This window comes from Bombina bombina, chromosome 12 (assembly GCF_027579735.1).
Source record: "Bombina bombina isolate aBomBom1 chromosome 12, aBomBom1.pri, whole genome shotgun sequence".
NCBI classification, from domain to species: Eukaryota; Metazoa; Chordata; class Amphibia; order Anura; family Bombinatoridae; genus Bombina; species Bombina bombina.
In genome coordinates this window covers 63,598,983-63,620,606 of record NC_069510.1, presented here as the reverse complement: position 1 = coordinate 63,620,606, position 21,624 = coordinate 63,598,983, and the positions used below count along the sequence as shown (strand labels likewise).

The 21,624-nt window shown below is 42.3% G+C and overlaps 1 protein-coding gene across 1 annotated transcript in view; it reads left to right on the top strand.

Annotated features, from left to right (window-relative positions):
- Positions 1 to 21,624, top strand: part of LOC128642975 (ficolin-1-B) — a 62,928-nt gene that overhangs the window by 15,360 nt on the left and 25,944 nt on the right. Inside the window, exons 2-5 of the mRNA XM_053695884.1 lie at positions 3,956 to 4,069; positions 4,209 to 4,262; positions 15,287 to 15,322; positions 18,718 to 18,753. Of these exons, the coding sequence (XP_053551859.1) occupies positions 3,956 to 4,069; positions 4,209 to 4,262; positions 15,287 to 15,322; positions 18,718 to 18,753 (240 nt within the window). The remainder of the gene's footprint in view (positions 1 to 3,955; positions 4,070 to 4,208; positions 4,263 to 15,286; positions 15,323 to 18,717; positions 18,754 to 21,624) is intronic.

Sequence of the window (21,624 nt, the reverse complement as noted above, 5' to 3'; positions counted from 1 at the left end):
GATTGCATCTTGCACAGTTTCACCTTATTCCTACACAAAAAACCCTCAATGACCCCTACCAGATCCCTCACTTTATCAAGGGGAAACCTGCATTCCCCGGCCACTGAGTCTATTTGAATCCCCAAGAAGCTCAATTCAGTCACCGGTCCCTCCGTTTTATCTGCAGCCACCTGAATCCCGAATTTAGCTGCCACGACTGAGAATACTGCCATCAAACGCTCACAATCTCGGGACCCAGACAGGCCAACGAACAGGAAGTCATCCAAATAATGGATGACCGAACTCACACCAGCCTGTTTTTTAATGATCCATTCTACAAAACTGCTAAATCTTTCGAAATACCAACACGAAATGGAGCACCCCATGGGCAAGCACAATTCAATAAAGTAGGCTCCTTCGAAATAACACCCCAGCAGATTATGCGAAATAGAGTGAACAGGCAACATCCTGAAAGCTGCCTCAATATCTACTTTCCCAAGGAGTGTTCCACACCCTGCCTCCCAAACTAAAGAAACAGCCTTGTCAAATGAGGCATACCTGACTGCCGTCAACGAGGGGTCAATGCCATCTTTCACCAAGTTCCCTTTTGGATAAGACAGATGGTGTATCATCCTAAATTGGCCAGAAACCTTTTTGGGTAAGAACCCTAAAGGAGACACCCTCAAGTCAGGTACTGGAGGAAAGGCCATACGCCCCAATTCAACCTCTTTCCTGAGCTTGTCCCTAACCACAGCTGGAAAGTCCCTGGCTGACCTCAAATTTTTCAAAATGGAAACACATCCCTGGCCCTCAAATGGAATCATGAACCTAGAGCTAAATCCCGTCAATATCAGCTCTGCGTACCCTTTTTTCCCCTCACTCTACCGGACTGCTCTAACCAAGGCACCATCTCTCTTACTTTTACTGGGGTCCACGCGCTGAACAATGGAGTCCCCAACTTTCCCCCCAGGTTTACCCCTCTTAAAGCACTTTGACATGGAGTGTGCACCCCATGCAGCTGGAACACTCGTGTTTGTATTTACATGAGGCTCCAAACTTAAATGTGCTTTCTAATGGCCACTGCTGCACTGATGCTATCTGAGCTCCCTGACACTGCTGAGGCACAAAAGGACTGGCCCGAACGCAGAGGGGTCATTATCTCCAGCCAAATGCCCATGTCCCTATCGTCCTATCTCATCTCTGGGCGGACGGCGATATGCTGATGAAATTGTTTGTCGTACCACCACCATGCCATGCCCCCATAAGTCCTATAGGCTCCAGCAATCTTATCCAAGTAACAAAATAGCGCTGCACTTTGATCAGCAAACTTCTCACAGATGACAATGGCCATAATGCAAAATGCCTTGGACCAGTTCCCAAAGGTTTTGGGCAACTTCCTATAATGTTTTTTACGTTCCTCCTCCTCCTTCTTCTTTGTCTGATCCCCTTTGGCATCCTCCTTAACCTCCCAAACCTGATCCAGAGGGAGCAACGCGAATATTTCTAAATACTCCTGTTTCTAAATGCCCTCCTTTAACTCCGTTGTCAAATGAATGCCCAGAGGTCCAATGGAGCATAGACATGGGCATCTAAAAGCTTGTTCCAAATCCTTAAGCCTCCCCCCCTGCTTGCCCTGCTCCCGATGCACACGTCTCCCCCACCACCGGAGTCTGTGCAGCCCCATCCACTCTTGGTCCATCCGCCACCACTGTGTTAGGGACCCATGCCTTTTCCACTGCACCCTTTACAGTATCCGTGCCCGTCCCTGGTCCCCAGTCTGACCAGACACTAGCTGAAGAAGATCCTGTAAGCCTTTAATCAAGGCCCCCGAGAACAACTCACCACTCACACTTCCAGGCATGCTGCAATCCCCCGCTTGTCCAGCCACCTGTTCCTTGAGGCGCTGTACTCTGTCCTGACCGTGAACTTTCTTGGCTGTCCTTCATCCCACTAGGGGCAGACGGTACTGCTGCATCCCTTCTTCTCGACTCGTGACCCCTCCTTGCAGTGTCCCGCCTAGCTGAGCTCCTCACATGAGGTGACCTGGATCTCCTGTCCCTGGTCCGGATAGCCTCAGTCCATTCTAGCATTCCCCATATTGGGGAGTCCGGCACCTCCCATGGGCGTCTCCCTCTTGTCGGTGACCTAGAGCCTCCCCTAGGCCGCTCATGTCCAGCTGACCTTGGACCCCTGCTGTGCAGCACAGAGCCCCGCCTCTCCACCTGAGGAATGGAGGATGTGAAATCTCTGGTCCCTATGTCCCTGTCATATGTGGCCCCCCATGTGTCCCCCTCTATTCATTCCCAGACCATAGAATGTCCAGCAGAAGTCCCTTCACCCAAGTCCTTGCTATTTAGATCACTGTAGGCAGTATCCTTCCATATGAAATCGCCGTCTGGGTCCAGAATTGCTGTCGCTACTGGCACTCCCCTTTGCAGCACTGTCGGGGAGGCCGTCCACCTCGTCCCGAACACCTGTGGAACATAGGGGCATAACATTATTTATAGCCACTCCCGCATCCCTCCCCCCTAGCTGTCCCCTATCCCCTCTACACATGACTATACTATCAGCCAGGCCAGTACTCCTGCCCCTAGCCCTACCACTAGTCCTCAGCACTCCCATTGCCCCAGATCCTGGTCCCCCCTCCCTTTCGCCCCTACCTCTACCTCCCCTTCTACCATGTCCAGTACCCCCTGCACACTACCTATGCTGGGTGTTAGGTCCCTGCTTTTTCCCTCTGCTCCCTGCACTACCCCAGTAGCACTCTGTCCTAAACTGTTCCCTGTAGGCAAGAAGGGGCCTCCCTGACCTGCCCCCACAGCCGTTTCTCTCACTGTCAGCCGGATCTACCCCTAGGGGTCCAACTCCACTCAGGCCCCCAGTGGTGCTGCTCCTGCCCTCCGCTGTGCAATCAAACCCCCTACCGGCATCCGGATCCTCAGGCAGGCCGGCCTTCTTCTAAAATTAAACTGCTGCCCCACTTCCTGCTTAACTCATACTTAATACCTCTCACTCCACCCCCCTCACCTATACTTGACCCTATACTTTTGCGGGTCCACAGGAGGAGGGGGGTCACCCACCCCTACTTCCATGCTCTCATGCAGGGTACATAGACCGCTGCTCCTTAACTCGTCCACCGTCTCTAAGGCTGCGGACATCAATCCGTCCGATCCTATATACGATCAGGTTGATTGACAACCCCTGGTAGCAGCCGATTGGCCGCAAATCTGCAGGGAGCGGCATTGCACAAGCAGTTCACTAGAACTGCTTGTGCAATGTTAAATGCAGACAGCGTATGCTGTTGGCATTCAGCGATGTCCGCCAGACATTGATAAATCGGCCCCAGAGTGTTTTCTCAAATATTGTCCACTTTTGATGTAATTTTATATTGTGATTATCCTTTTTTTTATTATTTTGTATCTTACTGTAAAATCATCTTAGAACAAAAAGATGAAGGTAGCACTCTTTAGCAACAGGAAAACACCTTTAATAGGAGCAACGTTTCGAGGCTACTTGCCTCTTTCTCAAGCTTGAGAAAGAGGCAAGTAGCCTCGAAACGTTGCTCCTATTAAAGGTGTTTTCCTGTTGCTAAAGAGTGCTACCTTCATCTTTTTGTTCTATTTGATTCCTTCCGATCTTGGTTGGGGGTCTGTGAAGGTTTGAGCACCTATTTCCTGCAAATCCTGCAGTGTTACATCAGTGTTACATATGGAGGGGATGACCCAGGAGTGCTGATCCTAACATCAACTTTATCTATGTAAAATCATCTTACACATTTTGTTATAAATGCATTATTAGAATATATTTAATATAATAGATAATATATTTATTTTATTCATAAGAATGTATTTTTTTTTTTTTTATGTTTACACACTGCCTTTTTTCCCCCTGTAATTATAAATCTTTCACTGCAGATTTTAAAAATTCAAAATTAGTTTTAATATCCTAATGTCAGCAACATAATTTCTCACTACAGATGTGAAAGTCATTGGTGTTGGAGACTCAGACAGACTGACAATACTGAGAGGATGTCCAGGAACCCCGGGAGCCCCAGGACAGCAGGGTCAGCCTGGGCCAGCAGGAATTAAAGGTAAACCAGCCTTGTTCTGTATCATATCAGACGTTAACCATCAGTTAGAAAAAGGGACCCACAGAGACCTGCAATGTTGTTGTTTTTTTATTATACTTTTACTATAGAAGCCTTGAACTTGTTTCTCACATATTTCTAGGAGATAAAGGGCTTCCGGGAATTCCAGGGAAAATGGGACCAACTGGGATGAAAGGTAAACATTCATTATTTCTTCACATTTCCTATGGAATATTATAAGGCATTTTGTAGAGAAGTGTGTAATAATGGACTCCCTTTTTCTTACTATGATGTCATGGTACATAAACTGTATAGAATGCAGAATTCCTATTAGTTGACACACTTGTCATGTGACAATCTGCAGTCATGAAAGCTGACACCATGGGGCCGATTTAACAAGGTCCGAAGGGCCCTGAATGTAACTGTTTCTGCGCGAGCCTTCAGGCTCGCCGGAAAAAGGAGTTAAGAAGCAGCGGTCTTAAGACTCCTCTGAGGCGGCGGACATCAATCCACCCGATCGTATGCGGCTGCTAGCGGCTGATTGGTCGCGAATCTGCAGGGGGCGGCATTGCACAGGCAGTTCACCAGATACATACGCTGTCGGCATTTATCTATGTGCAGCGTACATGATCCCCTACATCGGACCATGTCCGCTCGCACTTTGTTAAATCGGCCCCCATGACATCACCATATGACTTTGATTGCCTAAATTACAAATATTATCACAAATCCACACATACTGATCTGATGAGCAGACAATCGGCCAAATCATGCAACCTAAAATAATTTTGTAACACAATATAAAATATTATATCAAAAATATTATATAAAAAATTGAAATGCGCATGATGTCAGCAGAAACATTTTTGCCATACACGTACTCATGCACCCTCATTCAAACACCGGGCCTGCTTAGAAAGCCAGTGGTAGCATGTAATTGTGATAAATGATGCAAACTGAGACACAATATGTCAGGAATTTGCCTACAAACAATCCCACAATGGGCTCCTGACTCTGCGATCCACGTAGAGAAACAGCAAGGTCTGTCCTCTGCAGCTGCGACTGCTCTTCCTAGGCAAACGTGGCCGAGCACTGCACTGATTTAATGGGGCCACACACAATTACAGGAACTCCCACCTAAATGGCTACAGGTGTGGGAGTAACTATATAAATCCACTCAGCCCATCAATTTGGGCTGAGTAATTAAGAGGTGCACATAAACCTTACCTGCTCTCCTGTATCCTGTGGTGTAATAAGCTGTTACTTATCTTGTTCCTGTGCCTGCTGAGTCTCCTGTGCTTGCTGTACCAGTGGCAGCTTACCTGTTTCCCACTGTACCTGCTGCACCTACCTGGTATCTTGTGGCAGACTCACCAACCGTACCAGCTATGTATCTTGTGCCTGCTGAGTCTTCTGCATCCTGCTGTACCAGTGGCAGCTTACCTGTATCCCGCTGTACCTGCTGCATCTACCTGGTATCCTGTGGCAGACTCACCAACTGTACCAGCTATGTATCCTGTGCCTGCTGAGTCTCCTACATCCTGCTGTACCAGTGGCAGCTTACCAGAATCCTGTTGTACCCGTTGCACTTACCTGGTATCCTGTGACAGCCTCACCAACAGTACCCCCTGGGTATCCTGTACCTGCTGAGTCTCCTGTATCCTGCTATACCAATAGTAGCTTACCTGTATCCCGCTCTGTACAGCACTCACCTGGTATTCTGTGACAGTCTGCTGAGTCTCCTGTAGCCCGCTGTACCAGTGACACCTTACCTGAATCCTGCTGTACCCGTTGCACCTATCTGGTATCCTGTGGTAGCCTCACCAACAGTACCTGCTGAGTCTCCTGTATCCTGCTGTAGCAGTAGTAGCATACCTGTATCCAGCTGTACCTACTGCGATCACCTGGTATCCCATGGCAGCCTCACCAGCAGTACCCAATAGGTATCCTGTGATTGCTGAGTCCCCTGTATCCTTCTATGCCAGTGGCATCTTACCTGAATCCTGCTGTATCGTTGCAACTACCTGGTATCCCATTACAGCCTCACCAACAGTACCCATTGGGTATCCTGTGTGCCTGCTGAGTTTCCTGTATCCTGCTGTACCGTGCTAGCTTACTTGAATCCAGCTGTATCCATTGCACCTACCTGGTATCTCGTGACAGCCTCACCAACAGTACCAGCTGGGTATCCTGTGCCTGCTGAGTCTCCTGTATCCTGCTGTACCAGTAGTAGCTTACCTGTATCCCGCTGTACCTGATGCATTCACCTGGTATCCTGTGATAGCCTCACCAACAGTACCAGCTGGGTATCCTGTGCCTGCTAAGTCTCCTGTGTCCTGCTTTACCAGTGGCAGCTTACCTGTATCCCGCTGTACCTGTTGCACCCTCCTGGTATCCCTTAACACCCTGCCGAGTCTCCTGTATCCTGCTGTACCAGTGGTAGCTTATCTGAATCCTGCTGTAAACACTTCACCTACATAGAATCCTGTGGCAGCCTCACCAACAGTATCCTTTGGATATCCTGTGCCTGCTGAGTCTCCTGTGATTGCTGTACCAGTTGCAGCTTACCTGAATCCTGTTTTCACAACTTCATCAATCTGGTATCCTGTGCCAGCCTGTCCACCTATACCTGCTGTATATTGTTCCTTCCTTCCTTCCCCCTTTGGTACCTAGTTGCTAGACTGATCTCACGGTACCCTGACCCTTGGCCCGTTCCTGGACTCTGCTTATTTTTGCCCTTTGGTACCTAGTTGCTGGTCTGATTTAACAATACCTGACCTTTGGCACGATTCTGGACTCTGCTCTTGTTTTACCCTTAATATTAACCAATTCTTAGTTTTTGTTTTTCTTACTTTAGTAAAGCCTTGTAAAAGACTTGCGCCTAGATTACGAGTTTTGTCGGTAAAAATTTGCGGGGCTAACAAGCCTTTTTTTTCCAGCGCTCACTTTAAACAACGCTGGTATTACAAGTTTTCTGAATGGCTGCGTTAGTCTCAGAAAAGTGAGCGTTGAGCAAAATTTAGCTCCACTTCTACCTGTAATACCAGCGTTGCTTATGGTAGCGGTAAGCTGGAAAAACGTGCTTGTGCACAATTTCCCCATAGGATACAATGGGGCTGAGCTGGCTGAAAAAAAACCTAACACCTGCAAAAAAGCAGCGTCCAGCTTCTAACGCAGCCCCATTGTTTCCTATGGGGAAACACTTTCTAAGTCTACACCTAACACCCTAACATGAACCCCGAGTCTAAACACCCCTAACCTTACACTTATTAACCTCTAATCTGCCGCCCCCGCTATCGCTGACACCTGCATAATATTATTAACCCCTAATCTGCCGCTCCGGACACCGCCACCACCTACATTATAGCTATGAACCCCTAATCTGCTGCCCCTAACATCGCCGATACCTATATTATATTTATTAACCCCTAATCTTCCGCCCCCAATGTCGCAGCCACCTACCTACACTTATTAACCACTATTCTGCCGACCGGACATCGCCGCCACTATAATAAATGTATTAACCCCTAAACCGCCGCACTCCCACCTCGCAAACACTATAATAAATTGTATTAACCCCTAATCTGCCCCCCCCAACGTCACCGCCACCTACCTACAATTATTAACCCCTAATCTGCCGACCCCAACGTTGCCGCTATTATAATAAAGTTATTAACCCCTAAACCTAAGTCTAACCCTAACACCCCCCCTAAGTTAAATCTATTTTTAATAAATCTAAATAAAATTACTAGAATTAAATAAATTATTCCGATTTAAAACTAAATACTTACCTATAAAATAAACCCTAATATAGCTACAATATAACTAATAGTTACATGGTAGCTATTTTAGGATTTATATTTATTTTACAGGCAACGTTGTATTTATTTTAACTAGGTACAGTAGCTATTAAATAGTTAATAACTATTTAATAGCTACCTTTTTAAAATAATTACAAAATTACCTGTAAAATAAATCCTAACCTAAGTTACAAATACACCTAATACTACACTATCAATAAATTAACTAAATAAATTAACTACAATTATCTAAACTAAAATACAATTAAATAAACTAAACTATATTACAAAAACAAACAAACACTAAATTACAAAAAAATAAAAAAATATTACAAGAATTTTAATCTAATTACACCTAATCTAAGCCCCCTAATAAAATAAAAAAGCCCGCCAAAATAATAAAATTCCCTACCCTATACTAAATTACAAAAGTAATCAGCTCTTTTACCAGCCCTTAAAAGGGCTTTTACCTGTAAAAAAAAATACAAGACCTCCCCAACATTAAAACCCACCACCCACACACCCCTACTCTAAAACCCACCCGATCCCCCCTTAAAAAAACCTAACACTACCCCCCCTGAAGATCACCCTACCTTGAGCCGTGTTCACCCAGCCGGGCACCGATGGGCCAGAAGAGGACATCCGGACCGGCAGAAGTCTTCATCCTATACGGGCAGAAGAGGACATCCGGACCAGCAGACATCTTCATCCAGACGGCATCTTCTATTTTCATCCTTCCGGAGCGGAGCGGAGCCATCTTCTATCCAGCCGACGCGGAGCCATCCTCTTCTTCCGATGTCCTAAAGCAGAATGAAGATTCCTTTAAATGACGTCATCCAAGATGGCGTCCCTTGAATTCCAATTGGCTGATAGGATTCTATCAGCCAATCGGAATTAAGGTAGGGAAAATCTGATTGGTTGATGCTATCAGCCAATCGGATTGAAGTTCAATTTGATTGGCTGATTGGATGAGCCAATAGAATGCGAGGTAAATTCTATTGGCTCATCCAATCAGCCAATCGGATTGAACTTCAAACCGATTGGCTGATAGCATCAACCAATCGGATTTTTCCTACCTTAATTCTGATTGGCTGATAGAATCCTATCAGCCAATCGGAATTCGAGGGACGCCATCTTGGATGATGTCATTTAAAGGAATCTTCATTCAGCTTTAGGACAGAACTTTTGCCGCCTGAATGAAGATGTCTGCCGGTCCAGATGTCCTCTTCTGCCCGGATAGGATGAAGACTTCTGCCGGTCCGGATGTCCTCTTCTGGCCCATCGGTGCCTGGTTGGGCGAACACGGCTCAAGGTAGGGTGATCTTCAGGGGGGTAGTATTAGGTTTTTTTAAGGTGGGATCGGGTGGGTTTTAGAGTAGGGGTGTGTGGGTGGTGGGTTTTAATGTTGGGGGGGGGTCTTGTATTTTTTTTTACAGGTAAAAGAGCTGATTACTTTGGGGCAATGCCCCGCAAAAGGCACTTTTAAGGGCTATTTGTAATTTAGTATAGGGTAGGGAATTTTATTATTTTGGGCGGCTTTTTATTTTATTTGGGGGCTTAGAGTAGGTGTAATTAGATTAAAATTCTTGTAATATTTTTTTATGTTTTGTAATTTAGTGTTTGTTTTTTTTGTAATATAGTTTAGTTTATTTAATTGTATTTTAGTTTAGATAATTGTAGTTAATTTATTTAATTAATTTATTGATAGTGTAGTGTTAGGTGTATTTGTAGCTTAGGTTAGGATTTATTTTACAGGTAATTTTGTAATTATTTTAAATAGGTAGCTATTAAATAGTTATTAACTATTTAATAGCTATTGTACCTAGTTAAAATAAATACAAAGTTGCCTGTAAAATAAATATAAATCATAAAATAGCTACCATGTAACTATTAGTTATATCGTAGCTATATTAGGGTTGCTATATTAGGGTTTATTTTATAGGTAAGTATTTAGTTTTAAATAGGATTAATTTATTTAATTATCGTAATTTTATTTCGTTTTATTTAAATTATATTTAAGTTAGGGGGGTGTTAGGGTTAGGGTTAGACTTAGGTTTAGGGGTTAATAACTTTATTATAGTAGCGGCGACGTTGGGGGCGGGAGATTAGGGGTTAATAATTGTAGGTAGGTGGCGGCGACGTTGGGGGGGGCAGATTAGGGGTTAATAAAATTTATTATAGTGTTTGCGAGGCGGGATTGCGGCGGTTTAGGAGTTAATACATTTATTATAGTGGCGGCGATGTCCGGTCGGCAGATTAGGGGTTAATAAGTGTAGGTAGGTGGCGGCGACATTGGGGGGGCCAGATTAGGGGTTAACAAATATAATGTAGGTGTCGGCGATGTTAGGGGCAGCAGATTAGGGGTTCATAGGGATAATGTAGGTGGCGGCAATGTCCGGTCGGCAGATTAGGGGTTAAATAATTTTATTATAGTGTTTGCGATGTGGGGGGGGGCCTCGGTTTAGGGGTTAATAGGTAGTTTATGGGTGTTAGTGTACTTTGTAGCACTGTAGTTAAGAGCTTTATGTTCCGGCGTTAGCCCATAAAACTCTTAACTACTGACTTTTAAATGCGGTAGAAGTCTTGGAGGTAGAGGCTGTACCGCTCACTTCTACCAAGACTTGTAATACCAGCGTTAGGCAAATCCCATTAAAAAGATAGGATACGCAATTGACGTAAGGGGATTTGCGGTAGCCAAAAGTCGCGGAAGAAAAGTGAGCGGTACACCTGTACCTGCCTGACTCGTAATACCAGCGGGCGTTAAAAAGCAGCGTTGGGACCTCTCAACGCTGCTTTTTAAGGCTAACGCAGAACTCGTAATCTAGCCATTGGTTTCCTGTAAATCTATTACTGCATATGGAGTTCCACTCACCCTAATCTTCACAGAATAACATTAAAGATTGAAACCTTAACCCAACAACTAAATTAGGTAACACAATCAGTGCATGCCCTGTAAGAAAATCAAAATAGATTGGAGCAGCAATTTCGAGGTCCTTCACAAGATCCTGTTCCCCCTGCCCCATCTAAAAGTGCATCAATGTCAGAAGCAGCAATGAACTCCACATTAGAACCACAAGTTGCTCTGCCTGAAAAAGTTAATGGAGATAGATCTTAGTTTCTGATTTTTATCACTTCCTTAGCAACTTCACAAAAGTTGGAACACAGCACACAATTTCTTTGTTGAGGGGCACGGAATGCAGAATTTGCCAAGTCCACTTATCCAATCTGTAACATAGAAATTCCAGCCTCCAAGTTTGGCATAAAAAGACCTTTATTTTTCACATAGGGTTCAGAGCAAACAAATTGTATTGTTTGCTCTGGACCCTATGTGAAAAATAAAGGTCTTTTTATGCCAAACTTGGAGGCTGGAATTTCTATGTTACAGATTTTATCACTTCCTGTCAGGTTTTGTTTTAGTTACAACCTAGAACTTGCTATTCAGACTTTGTACAAATTCTCATGCCTCTCTTTACTGGAGAACCACAACTATGGGCTCTTCGTTTTCTGTTCATTCATAGCCCTATCTTTGAGTCATGGGATTCATTTTTGCAAAGTCTAGAATCAAAATATGAAGACCTCTTCAAGGCATCCACAGCTCAAACCAAGACACATTCTCTCAAGTAGGGCTGGAGCGATGTAGCGGAGTATGTTGCCGAATTCTGTCACCTTGCCACATTATCTACCTGGTATGAAGCTGCTCTCTGTGATCAGTTTAGATTGGGCCTATCAGAAACCTTGAGGCATGATCTGGCATGAGTGGAGTTTCCCACCACCTCAAAAAATATATTCTCTTTGTCAAATAAAATTGACGTTGTCTCAGACTCTCAAGGAAAGATGAATGAATAGGGCAGCTGCTTATTGTCCTCCCTGCAGACAACCTATATACCATCCACCACCAACCCCAGCTGTTAAATCTCCAGAAGACCCTATGCAAATAGGAAGTGTCCGAAGTCCTCTCTCTTATTCCAAAAAACAGAAGGAGATCTTTGAATTTGTGCCTCTATTATGGGGAACCTGGACATATAGCTTGGGTATGCATAGCCAAGCCCAAGTCTCCCAGAGATAACCCAACTTTTCCTTTTATGTCTACTGAACAGATGCCTAGATACTCAAAACCTCACCTATCCATACCTATATCATTGCAATGGGATAAAAATCCAGTTAGTTTTTCTGCCCTGATTGACTTTGGAGCCAGTGGGTGCTTCTTAGATACCCATTTAGCCCAAAGATTACAGATCCCCCATCTCTCTAAGAAAAAAACAGTTCATATTCAAATTATAGATGGATTACCACTGAACCCAGCATAGAGGAGACTGTTTCTTTACTGGTCATGATAGGGTCCGGACATCAAGAGAATATTACCTTTGATTTGGTGTCATTACCTATATTTACTCTGGTCCTCGGTCTCCCCTGTTTACGAAAGCATAATCCCATTATTAATTGGGAAACTGGTACATTAAATTTCAGATCCCAGTTTTATCTTCACCATTGTGGGGTTCCTTATACCCATTCCACTTGTCAAACAGAATCATCATCCTTTACTAAACTACAGTTTACTAAAGTGTACCAAGTTTTTCAAGATGTCTTTGAAAAGAAAAAGTATGTTGAACTAATAGTCCCTAATACTGTCCTTCAAACAGAACATTTCCTAGCCAACAAAACTTCTTTACGATACATAATACGTCAAAAGACTTCTAACCATGAGGCCTTTTCCAATAACTCTGAGAGTGTTGGGCAGTCAGGTCTTCAAATTCATAATAACAAAGGTAAAGTATTAATCTCTGTAGTCAGACCTTCATTTTCAACAGTACAAATATTTTACTGATAAGAAAAGACCTTCTATTCCTATATATCACCAGGAGACAAGTTAGCATTGTCTTATCACATCCATACATCAAAACAGAAATACATTTTACTAGAAGCATTTTGCTAATACATACAGAAACAATTATATTCTAAACTACAATACTTATATGTGCATTTCAATTTTGAGTTTGATTTAACAGTAATGCCACATAGAACTACAAAATGAGAATTTGTAAAAAAAATTGTTTAAAGATCCAGGACATCAATTCTCACTACCCTCAATAATGAATGACTCAAACCTTAGCCATGATAACTAGAGGCCTGATGATTACAAAATCTCCAGCTTGAAGAGAAATTGTAGTGTGGATTTCACAGGGACTGAACTTACAAATAAGAGTAAGGTGAATTTTTGATAGACTTCACATGTATACTGCCAAGATAAATCAGTGAGACTAGAAAGTATAAAATGCTTAGAGAATATCATAAGAATTGTAATTTAGACCCACCCTGGGAACTCCCCTGTTCAGCCCAGGAAACTCTTGTGTCTCTCCCAGTTTCTGAAAATGTCAGGCTTATATCACATAGAACAAATACAAAGTCCAACATAATTAGTAAAAGATAGACACAAATATACAAAGTAGGATCCTAATTTGAAAATGTTTGTAATTGTAAAATATCAGGATGTCTGCGCTGTTGTGGCAAAGTAGTGTTGCAAGATATAGCTAAAGGTGTCCCCAGGGGCTGGATGTTGGATTTCCTGGGTCATAGAGGTCAGGATTTTTCAACAACACTTAGGCCCAGCATAAAGAATTCATGAACACTCTATTGCATCTGTGAAATATATTGTGTCTTTCTTTTTTAGATATTAGAGTGGAGGGAATGTTTTTCTTTTTAATTTGTCTGTATAGTTTTGATGTGGATATTCTACCCAGTGGAACTACAGTGCATTCAGAAAGTATTCATTCCTCTTCATTTTTTTCACATTTGTTATGTTGCAGGCTTATGCTAAAACAGTTTTTTTTCACATCAGTCTACACGCCATAGCCCATAATAACAAGGCAAAAAACAGTATTAAGGCCTCAAGTATTTTTAGATATGATGAGACGAGCTTTGCACACCTGGATTTGGAAATTTTCTGCCATTCCCCTGTGCAGATCCTCTCAAACTTTGTCAGGTTGGATGAAGACCATACATTTTCAGGTCTCTCCAGAGGTATGCGATTGAGCTCAATCCCAGACTCTGGCTGGGCCACTCAAAGACATTCACAGAGTTGCCCCTAAGCCACCATTGCATTGTCTTGGCTATGTGCTTAGGGTCATTGTCCTGCTGGAAGGCTTACCTTCCTGAGCACTGTGGACCAGGTTTTCATTCAGCTTTTCCTCAACCCTGACCAGTCCCCCAGTCCCTGCCACTGAAAAACACACCCACAACATGATGATACCAACCATGCTTCACAGTTGGGATGGTATTGCACAGGTGATGAGCGGTGTCTGGTTTCTTCCAGAAATGATGCTTGGAATTGAGGCTAAACAGTTCAATTGTCATTTCATCATACCAGAGAATCTTGCTTCTCACAGTTTTTAAAAGTCATTTAGGTGCTTTCTTGCAAATTCCAAGCAAGCTTTCATGTGTCTTGCTCCGAGGAGAGTTTTCCATCTGGCCACTAGTTTGGAGATAATGCATAGGTGGTTGCGGCAGGATGAAGTGAGCAATTGGTTATGGGGGATGAAGGATGGGGGATGAAGGACAGATTGGATTCAAGTGAAACTCTGAAGCAGCGGAGATGGGGAGATAGTGATGCCGCTGACAGTGATATAAAGGTCAGAAATCGGAGTAGAGTTAGAGGGGAGAATTAGAAGGAGCTCAGTCTTGGACATGTTCATCTTTAGGTGAAGAGAGGCCAAGAAGAAATGCCAGATAAGCAGTTGCTGACATGAGAAAAGACAGAGGGAGGGAGAGAGCAGGGGTGGACAGGTAGATCTGACTGTCATCAGCATATAGGTGATATTTGAAGACATAGCTGTTGATAATATTGCCCAGTGAAGAAGTATAAATAGAGAAGAGTAGAGGACCCAGGACAGAGCCTTGAGATACTCCAACCAACAGAGACACTGAAGAGGAGTTGTTGCCAGCAAATGATACAGAAGGGACCTGTTAGAAAGATAGGAGTGGATCCAAGAGAGGGCAGTGTCACAGAGATCAGGAAAGCTGAGAGTATGTATGAGAATGGGGTGGTCAATAGTTTCGTAGGCAGCTGAGAGGTCAAGTAAGATAAGTATAGAGTAGTGACCATTACTTTTAGCAGAAAGAAGATCATTCGTAACCTTGGTGAGGGCAGTCTCAGTTGAGTGTTGGGAATGGAAGCCAGATTGCAGGGGGTCAAGCAAGAAGTTGGAGGACAGGAAGTGGGTTAGGCGGTCCTAAACTATATATAAATATAAATATATATATATATATATATATATATATATATAATGCACACAATCCACTAAATAAACACTGCCTTACCCCCCAATTCATACATGAGATCATTATACTGTAAATTAACTTTACTATAACCAAATAAGATTTTATTAAGGTTGACATATTATTGTTTTTTGTTTTTTTTCCCTAGGAGACAAAGGGAGCCCTGGAACGAAAGGAGTAAAAGGTAATAAAGAAACATAATGAGGCCTATCTATCAAGCTCCGAATGGAGCTTGAAGGGCCGTGTTTCGGGTGAGTCTTCAGACTTGCCAGAAACAGCAGTTATGAAGCAGCGGTCTAAAGACCGCTGCTCCATAACCCTGTCCGCCTGCTCTGATGAGGCGGACAGGAATCGCCACAATACAACCTGATCGAGTACGATCGGGTTGATTGACACCTCCTTGCTGGAGCTGCTGGTGCAATGCTGAATACGGCGAGCGTATTGCTCTCCGCATTCAGCAATGTCTGTCGGACCTGATCCGCACTGTCGGATCAGGTCCGACAGACATATAATTCGGCCTCAATAGATGAGGTTACAGATCCTCTTTTATTTTCATAAAAAAAAACACCAAGTGAAGTGATAATAATGCAGGTACATTTAATATACCTACCTATTTAGCACAAACAAAAATAGCACTGGACTATGTTTTTATGCCCCCCAAAAAAAGAATATCCAAGTCTTTTTTAAAGTTATTTATTGTATTGGCAGCTACTACGTCATGCATCATTAAAAGGATATTAAACACTTATTGGGGCATATTTATCAATCTCCGTATGGAGCTTGAGTCTCGCACCAAGAGGGGTGCTCTACCAAATGTGAGTGAAACATTTAAAGGGACATAATACTCATATGCTAAATCACTTGAAACTGATGCAGTATAACTGTAAAAAGCTGACAAGAAAATATCACCTGAGAATCTCTATGTAAAAAAGGAAGATATTTTACCTCACAATCTCCTCAGCTCAGCAGAGTAAGTTCTGTGTAAAAAGTTATACTTCACCTGCTCCCAGCTGCAGGTAAAAAAAATATAAAAAAAAATAAAGAAATGAACAGCAGCCAATCAGCATCAGCAGTGCTGAGGTCATGAACTCTTACTGTGATCTAATGAGATTTGACTTAACTCTCATGAGATTTCATAGTAAGCTTCCTTTACCTGATTGGTGAAATAATATGAGAGTTCACGAGGCTCATCCTTTCAGCTGTCCCAGGACAGACACAGTAAAATGCTGCTTAGAAATCCTTTACAATGGGAGGTGGCTACTGAGGAACTTTTGAGGTAAAATATCTTTCTTTTTTACATAGAGATGTTCAGGAGACATTTTCTAGTCAGCTTTTTACAGCTATGCTGCATTACTTTCAAGTGTTTAAATATTTGGGTATTATGGCCCTTTAATGCATAACCTCACACGAATATATACAGTGCTACGCTATGTGGCGCTTCTGTTTCTTTCTACTATCTATAATCAGTGGCTATAAAAATTGCAAAATCAGCATCAGAAAGCACAGCATACATCATAATGTGCCTGCTATGGACAATTTTTTGTAAAGGGAGGAGGGTAATGTTGTTGAATTGTTCAACAATTTATTACAAACATTTAACACTGCAAATCATGACTGTTTTTTTTTAATATTCAGTTCGCTCAGAATCTTACACCCAAATAAGTAGACATGTGCAGCCGCGAAAAATTCGGTTCGGATCGATTCGGACCGATTAGAATTTCGGTTCAGATCGATTCGAATTCGGAAGAAATCGAATGAATTCGTTTCGGATTCATTCGGATTTGAAAAAATTCGGTTCGCATTCGGTTCGATTCGAATCGATTCGGATTTTCGGAAATTCGGTCACTGTAAAGTGGGATGTGCTGTGTATTACACTAGTATACTAGTGTAATACACAGCCATCCGAATCTACCGAATAAATTCGAATCGATTCGGATTTATTCGGTAGATTCGGAACTACTGCAATTCGGAAATTCGAATCGATCCGAATTCGAACAAATTCGTCCGAATTTCGATTCGGGCCGAACCGAATCGCACATGTCTACAAATAAGCCAAGTAAAATAATATCCTTCTCGCTAACCAGAAACAGTTTCTTCTTAGTAGTTTCACTTTCAAAACTTCTGTTGTCAAACATACAAGAAAAAGCATGAAAATCTTCTACCTATAAATTATCCAAAAAAACCCTGAATAATTATACACTGAGAAACAGATTTGCTTAACCCCCTTAGATGCTAGATCACTGTTTTTTATCACCTAGGGATAGATTTAAGAAGCTGCGAATGTAGCTGTTTCCGCAACAGTCTTTTGGCTCGCCGGAAAACAAAAGTTAAGAAGCAGCGGTCGTAAAACAATTATTCATCCGCCTTAACTCATCCACCACCTCTGAGGTGGCGGACAGCAATCATCCCGATCAGATATGATTGGGGCGGCATTGCACAAGCATTTCACTAGAAATGCTTGTGCAATGTTAAATGCCGACAGCATGTAGCGTTGTCGGGCGGACATATCCACTACAGTGGATCATGTCTGCCTGACAGTTGTTAAATCTACTCCTTAGACTCACAAATGTATTTCCCTCTCTTGTAACCAGTGTGACCCAGCAGTGAAACAGTTAATAAGGAACCCGCACCTTGCAGTCTGCATTGTGTAGTGTTTGCTAATTGCTCTAATTAACTGTTTCACTGCTGGGCCACTCACACAGCTGGCTTTCGAGGGAAGACTGCTTGTAACCCTTTGACAACTGCAACACTTTCCTTTTTCATTCTGTTATGTTTTTTTGGGGGGTAATCTAAAATCTCTCTGGATTCAGTGAAGGGTATGAGGTATTTCAGCTATTAGCAATGTCTACCCAAATCCTCTTTGTTTACTTAAGAACACAGTAGTGCAGTGGAATCACCAGTATATTACAAATTAGGCATTGTCATATGTTCACAGGCAGCGGCATTTGGATATTTTCGACACTGGATTTATTTGTGTCAAAGTGCAACACACAAAGATCTGCTATTTGCGCAAAAATCATTTATAATCAGTCCTAGCAGCTTTAGTTTCTGAGTTATGCTGTACGATATAATATGATATAGTCCACAGCCAGAGGATCATTTATGGTCTATTTATAGAAAATCAGAAATAATAAGTCTGAATCATTGATTTCTGTATATGGACACACTATTTATCAAAGGTCTCTATTTATTAAAGGTCTCGTGGACCTGATCCGACAGTGCAGATCAGGTCCGCAAGACCTCGCTGAATGCGGAGAGCTGCTGGTGCAACGGCGCCCCCTGCAGACTCGCGGCCAATGGGCCGCCAGCAGGGAGGTGTCAATCAACCCAATCGTACTCGATCGGGTTGATTTCCGGCGATGTCTGTCCGCCTGCTCAGAGCAGGCGGACAGGTTATGGAGCAGCGGTCTTTGTGACCGCTGCTTCATAACTGCTGTTTCTGGTAAGTCTGAAGACTCGCCAGAAACACGGGCCTTTCGGAGCTTGATAGATAGGCCCCACAGATTCTTCAACAGCGATAGACACAGTCATGTGACCTTTATCTATATAAAATAAAGAATTTTATTTTTCAATTCATAGGTGACCAAGGAGATCCAGGCATACCAGCAAGGGGAAGTAAGTATCATGTGTTGGCTGGAATCATTTATCTGCCGTCTGATTATTTTTATTATTATTATATATTTATAAAATGCCAACATATTACGCAGCGCTGTAACATTAAGTATATGGTTATGGGGTACAATAAACAGAAGACATATACATAAATCGTACATATAAATTATCAAGCTCCAGAATGGAGCTTGATGCCCCTTGTTTCCGGCGAGCAGTTTGCCGCTGCTCCATAACCTGTCTGCCTGCTCTGAGGCGGCGGACAGAAATCAACCCGATCAAATACGATCGGGTTGATTGACACCCCCTGCTAGCGGCTGCAAATCTGCAGGGGACGGTATTGCACAAGCAGTTCTGGTGAACTGCTTGTGCAATGATAAATGCCGACAGCGTATGCTGTCAGCATTTATCGATGTGCAGTGGACATAATACGCTACATCGTATCATGTCCGCTCACACTTTGATAAATATGCCCCACGGAGTACAATATTCAGAAGGCAAGTATGTAAATAATAATAAGGGTAGAGGATCCTGCCCTTGAGTCACTGTAAGCTGTAAACCATCATTACATAAAATGATCAACAGGACAAGTGGACTCGTGAGCTTACATTCTAAAGGAAGTATATGGGGAAGTTGAGGGAGTAGGAAATATAAGAAGTAGAGACATATTAAAGTAAGTTTTACGCATCCTTGAACAGGTACGTTTTTAAGGAACAGTGCTATATTCAGCACTGCACAAAAGAAAGGGAATACAGCACTCTCTTCACAATTTCAGAATTAATATTAATTTATTATACATAAAGGATTAGTATCATATTTAACAATCTTTTTTTGTTGTTGTTGTTTTGAAAGATAGATCATCCCTTAATTACCTATTCCCTAGTTTTGCATAACAAGCACAGTTATAATAATACACGTTTTACCTCTGTAATTAGCTTGTATCTAAGCCTCTGCAAACTGCCCCCTTATTTCAGTTCTTTTGGCAGACTTGCATTTTAGCCAATCAGTGCTCAGTCCTTGGTAAATTCATGTGCATGAGCTCAATGTTATCTATATGAAACACATGAACTAATGCCCTCAAGTGGTGAAAAACTGTCAAAATGCATTTATATTAGAGGCGGCCTTCAAGGTCTAAAAAATTAGCATATGAACCTCCTAGGTTTAGCTTTTAACTAAGAATACCAAGAGAACAAAGCAAAATTGGTGATAAAAGTAAATTGGAAAGTTATTTAAAATTTACATGCCCTATTTGAATCATGAAAGTTTTTTTTGGACTTGACTGTCCCTTTAATTTTAAATTTTCAAGATGCTCATTACGGGTCAACCCCCCCCCAAAAAAAAAAAAACATATAACAAAAGAAAATCATATACAAAACAATGTAAAATAAAACAGTAGTATAAAAGTGATGCCCATGTATACGCCACCTAAAACAGATTCAAGTTCAACACCCTGCTGCACCAGACCCTGAGGAGCAGGATACGCCTGGACAGGTTATCAGTGGGATCAATGTACACTAAAGTAGCAAGGATTACAAGTAGGAGCCGGAAGCCATGTAAGCAAGAAAAAAGAATGAAAGTTAGTATTCAGCAATATTGGATAAAGCAGCAAAGCGGTTAAAGCTGAAATGTAGCAAGCAAGTTAGTGTTGGAATGAGGAACAAATCCAGCATATGATTGAAAGCAAAGACCATATATTGCAGATGCAGGTCTATTGTGCTTCATAAAGGGTTAGCCATTAGATAAGGCCAGACAATATCCACATCACAGCAGTATCATTCCAACAATGGATCCCTATAACACTCCATTTTCCCATTTAACAGGTTATGTCATAATCATGCCGAAAATCGTTCACAAGGCAATATTTGTACTGCGTATATATCAGCACATCCACATAGAGAGATCCCACTTAGGCACATTCTCTCTTGCTGCTTAGAGCGGTTAAACTTGTACTTTACCCACTACGCTTCAATTGGTTCTGTATGGCTTCCAGCCAATGGTGATAATGGACTTAAGCGATGCCATGAAAAAGTTAACTTTTTTTTATTTCATCGCATTTGGCGGTGAAATGGTGCCATGAAATATACCAAAATGGGCCTAGATCAATACTTTTGGTTGTCTACTAAAAAGAAAAATATATACATGTGAAGGGGTTATTCAGGGATTCCTGACAGATATCAATGTTACAATATAACTATCGCTAATTTTGAAGAAAAAAATTGGTTTGGAAATAGCAAAGTGCTACTTGTACTTATTGCCCTATAACTTGCAAAAAAAGCAAAGAACATGTAAACATTGAGTATTTCTAAACTCAGGACAACATTTAGAAACTATTTAGCATGGGTGTTTTTTGGTGGTTGAAGATGTGTAACAGATTTTGGGGGTCAAAGTTATAAAAAGTGTTTTTTTTTCAATTTTTTCATCATATTTTATCTTTTTTTTTTTTATACCCGATTCAAAGCAGGGGCCCTATCCTTGAAACATTTTTCAAGAGAGTAGAACAAGATCTTGTACTTTTGAAAGATGATTCTAGATCAGTAGGACATAACATGTCAGGGGTAGAGTGACTTGCACTTAATGAACTACAAAGTAACAAGGATCTAGTCATACGAAACACAGAACCCAGTATATCTCTGAAGCCCTAAGGCAATTGAATAACTGATATATACACCAAATTAAACAGAGATCCAACCCAGAGGTTCCAAAGGGACCTAATGGATATGACTCAGGCTTTCTTGACAAAAGCACTATGGAGTTCCTATATGTTGAACATCCCAGGCTGCCCATATTTCACCACTTACTAAAGGTCCATAAATCCCTTACCAATGTACAGGGAAGACCCATAGTGAGTGATATAGGCTCTCTTTTTGAGGACCTCTC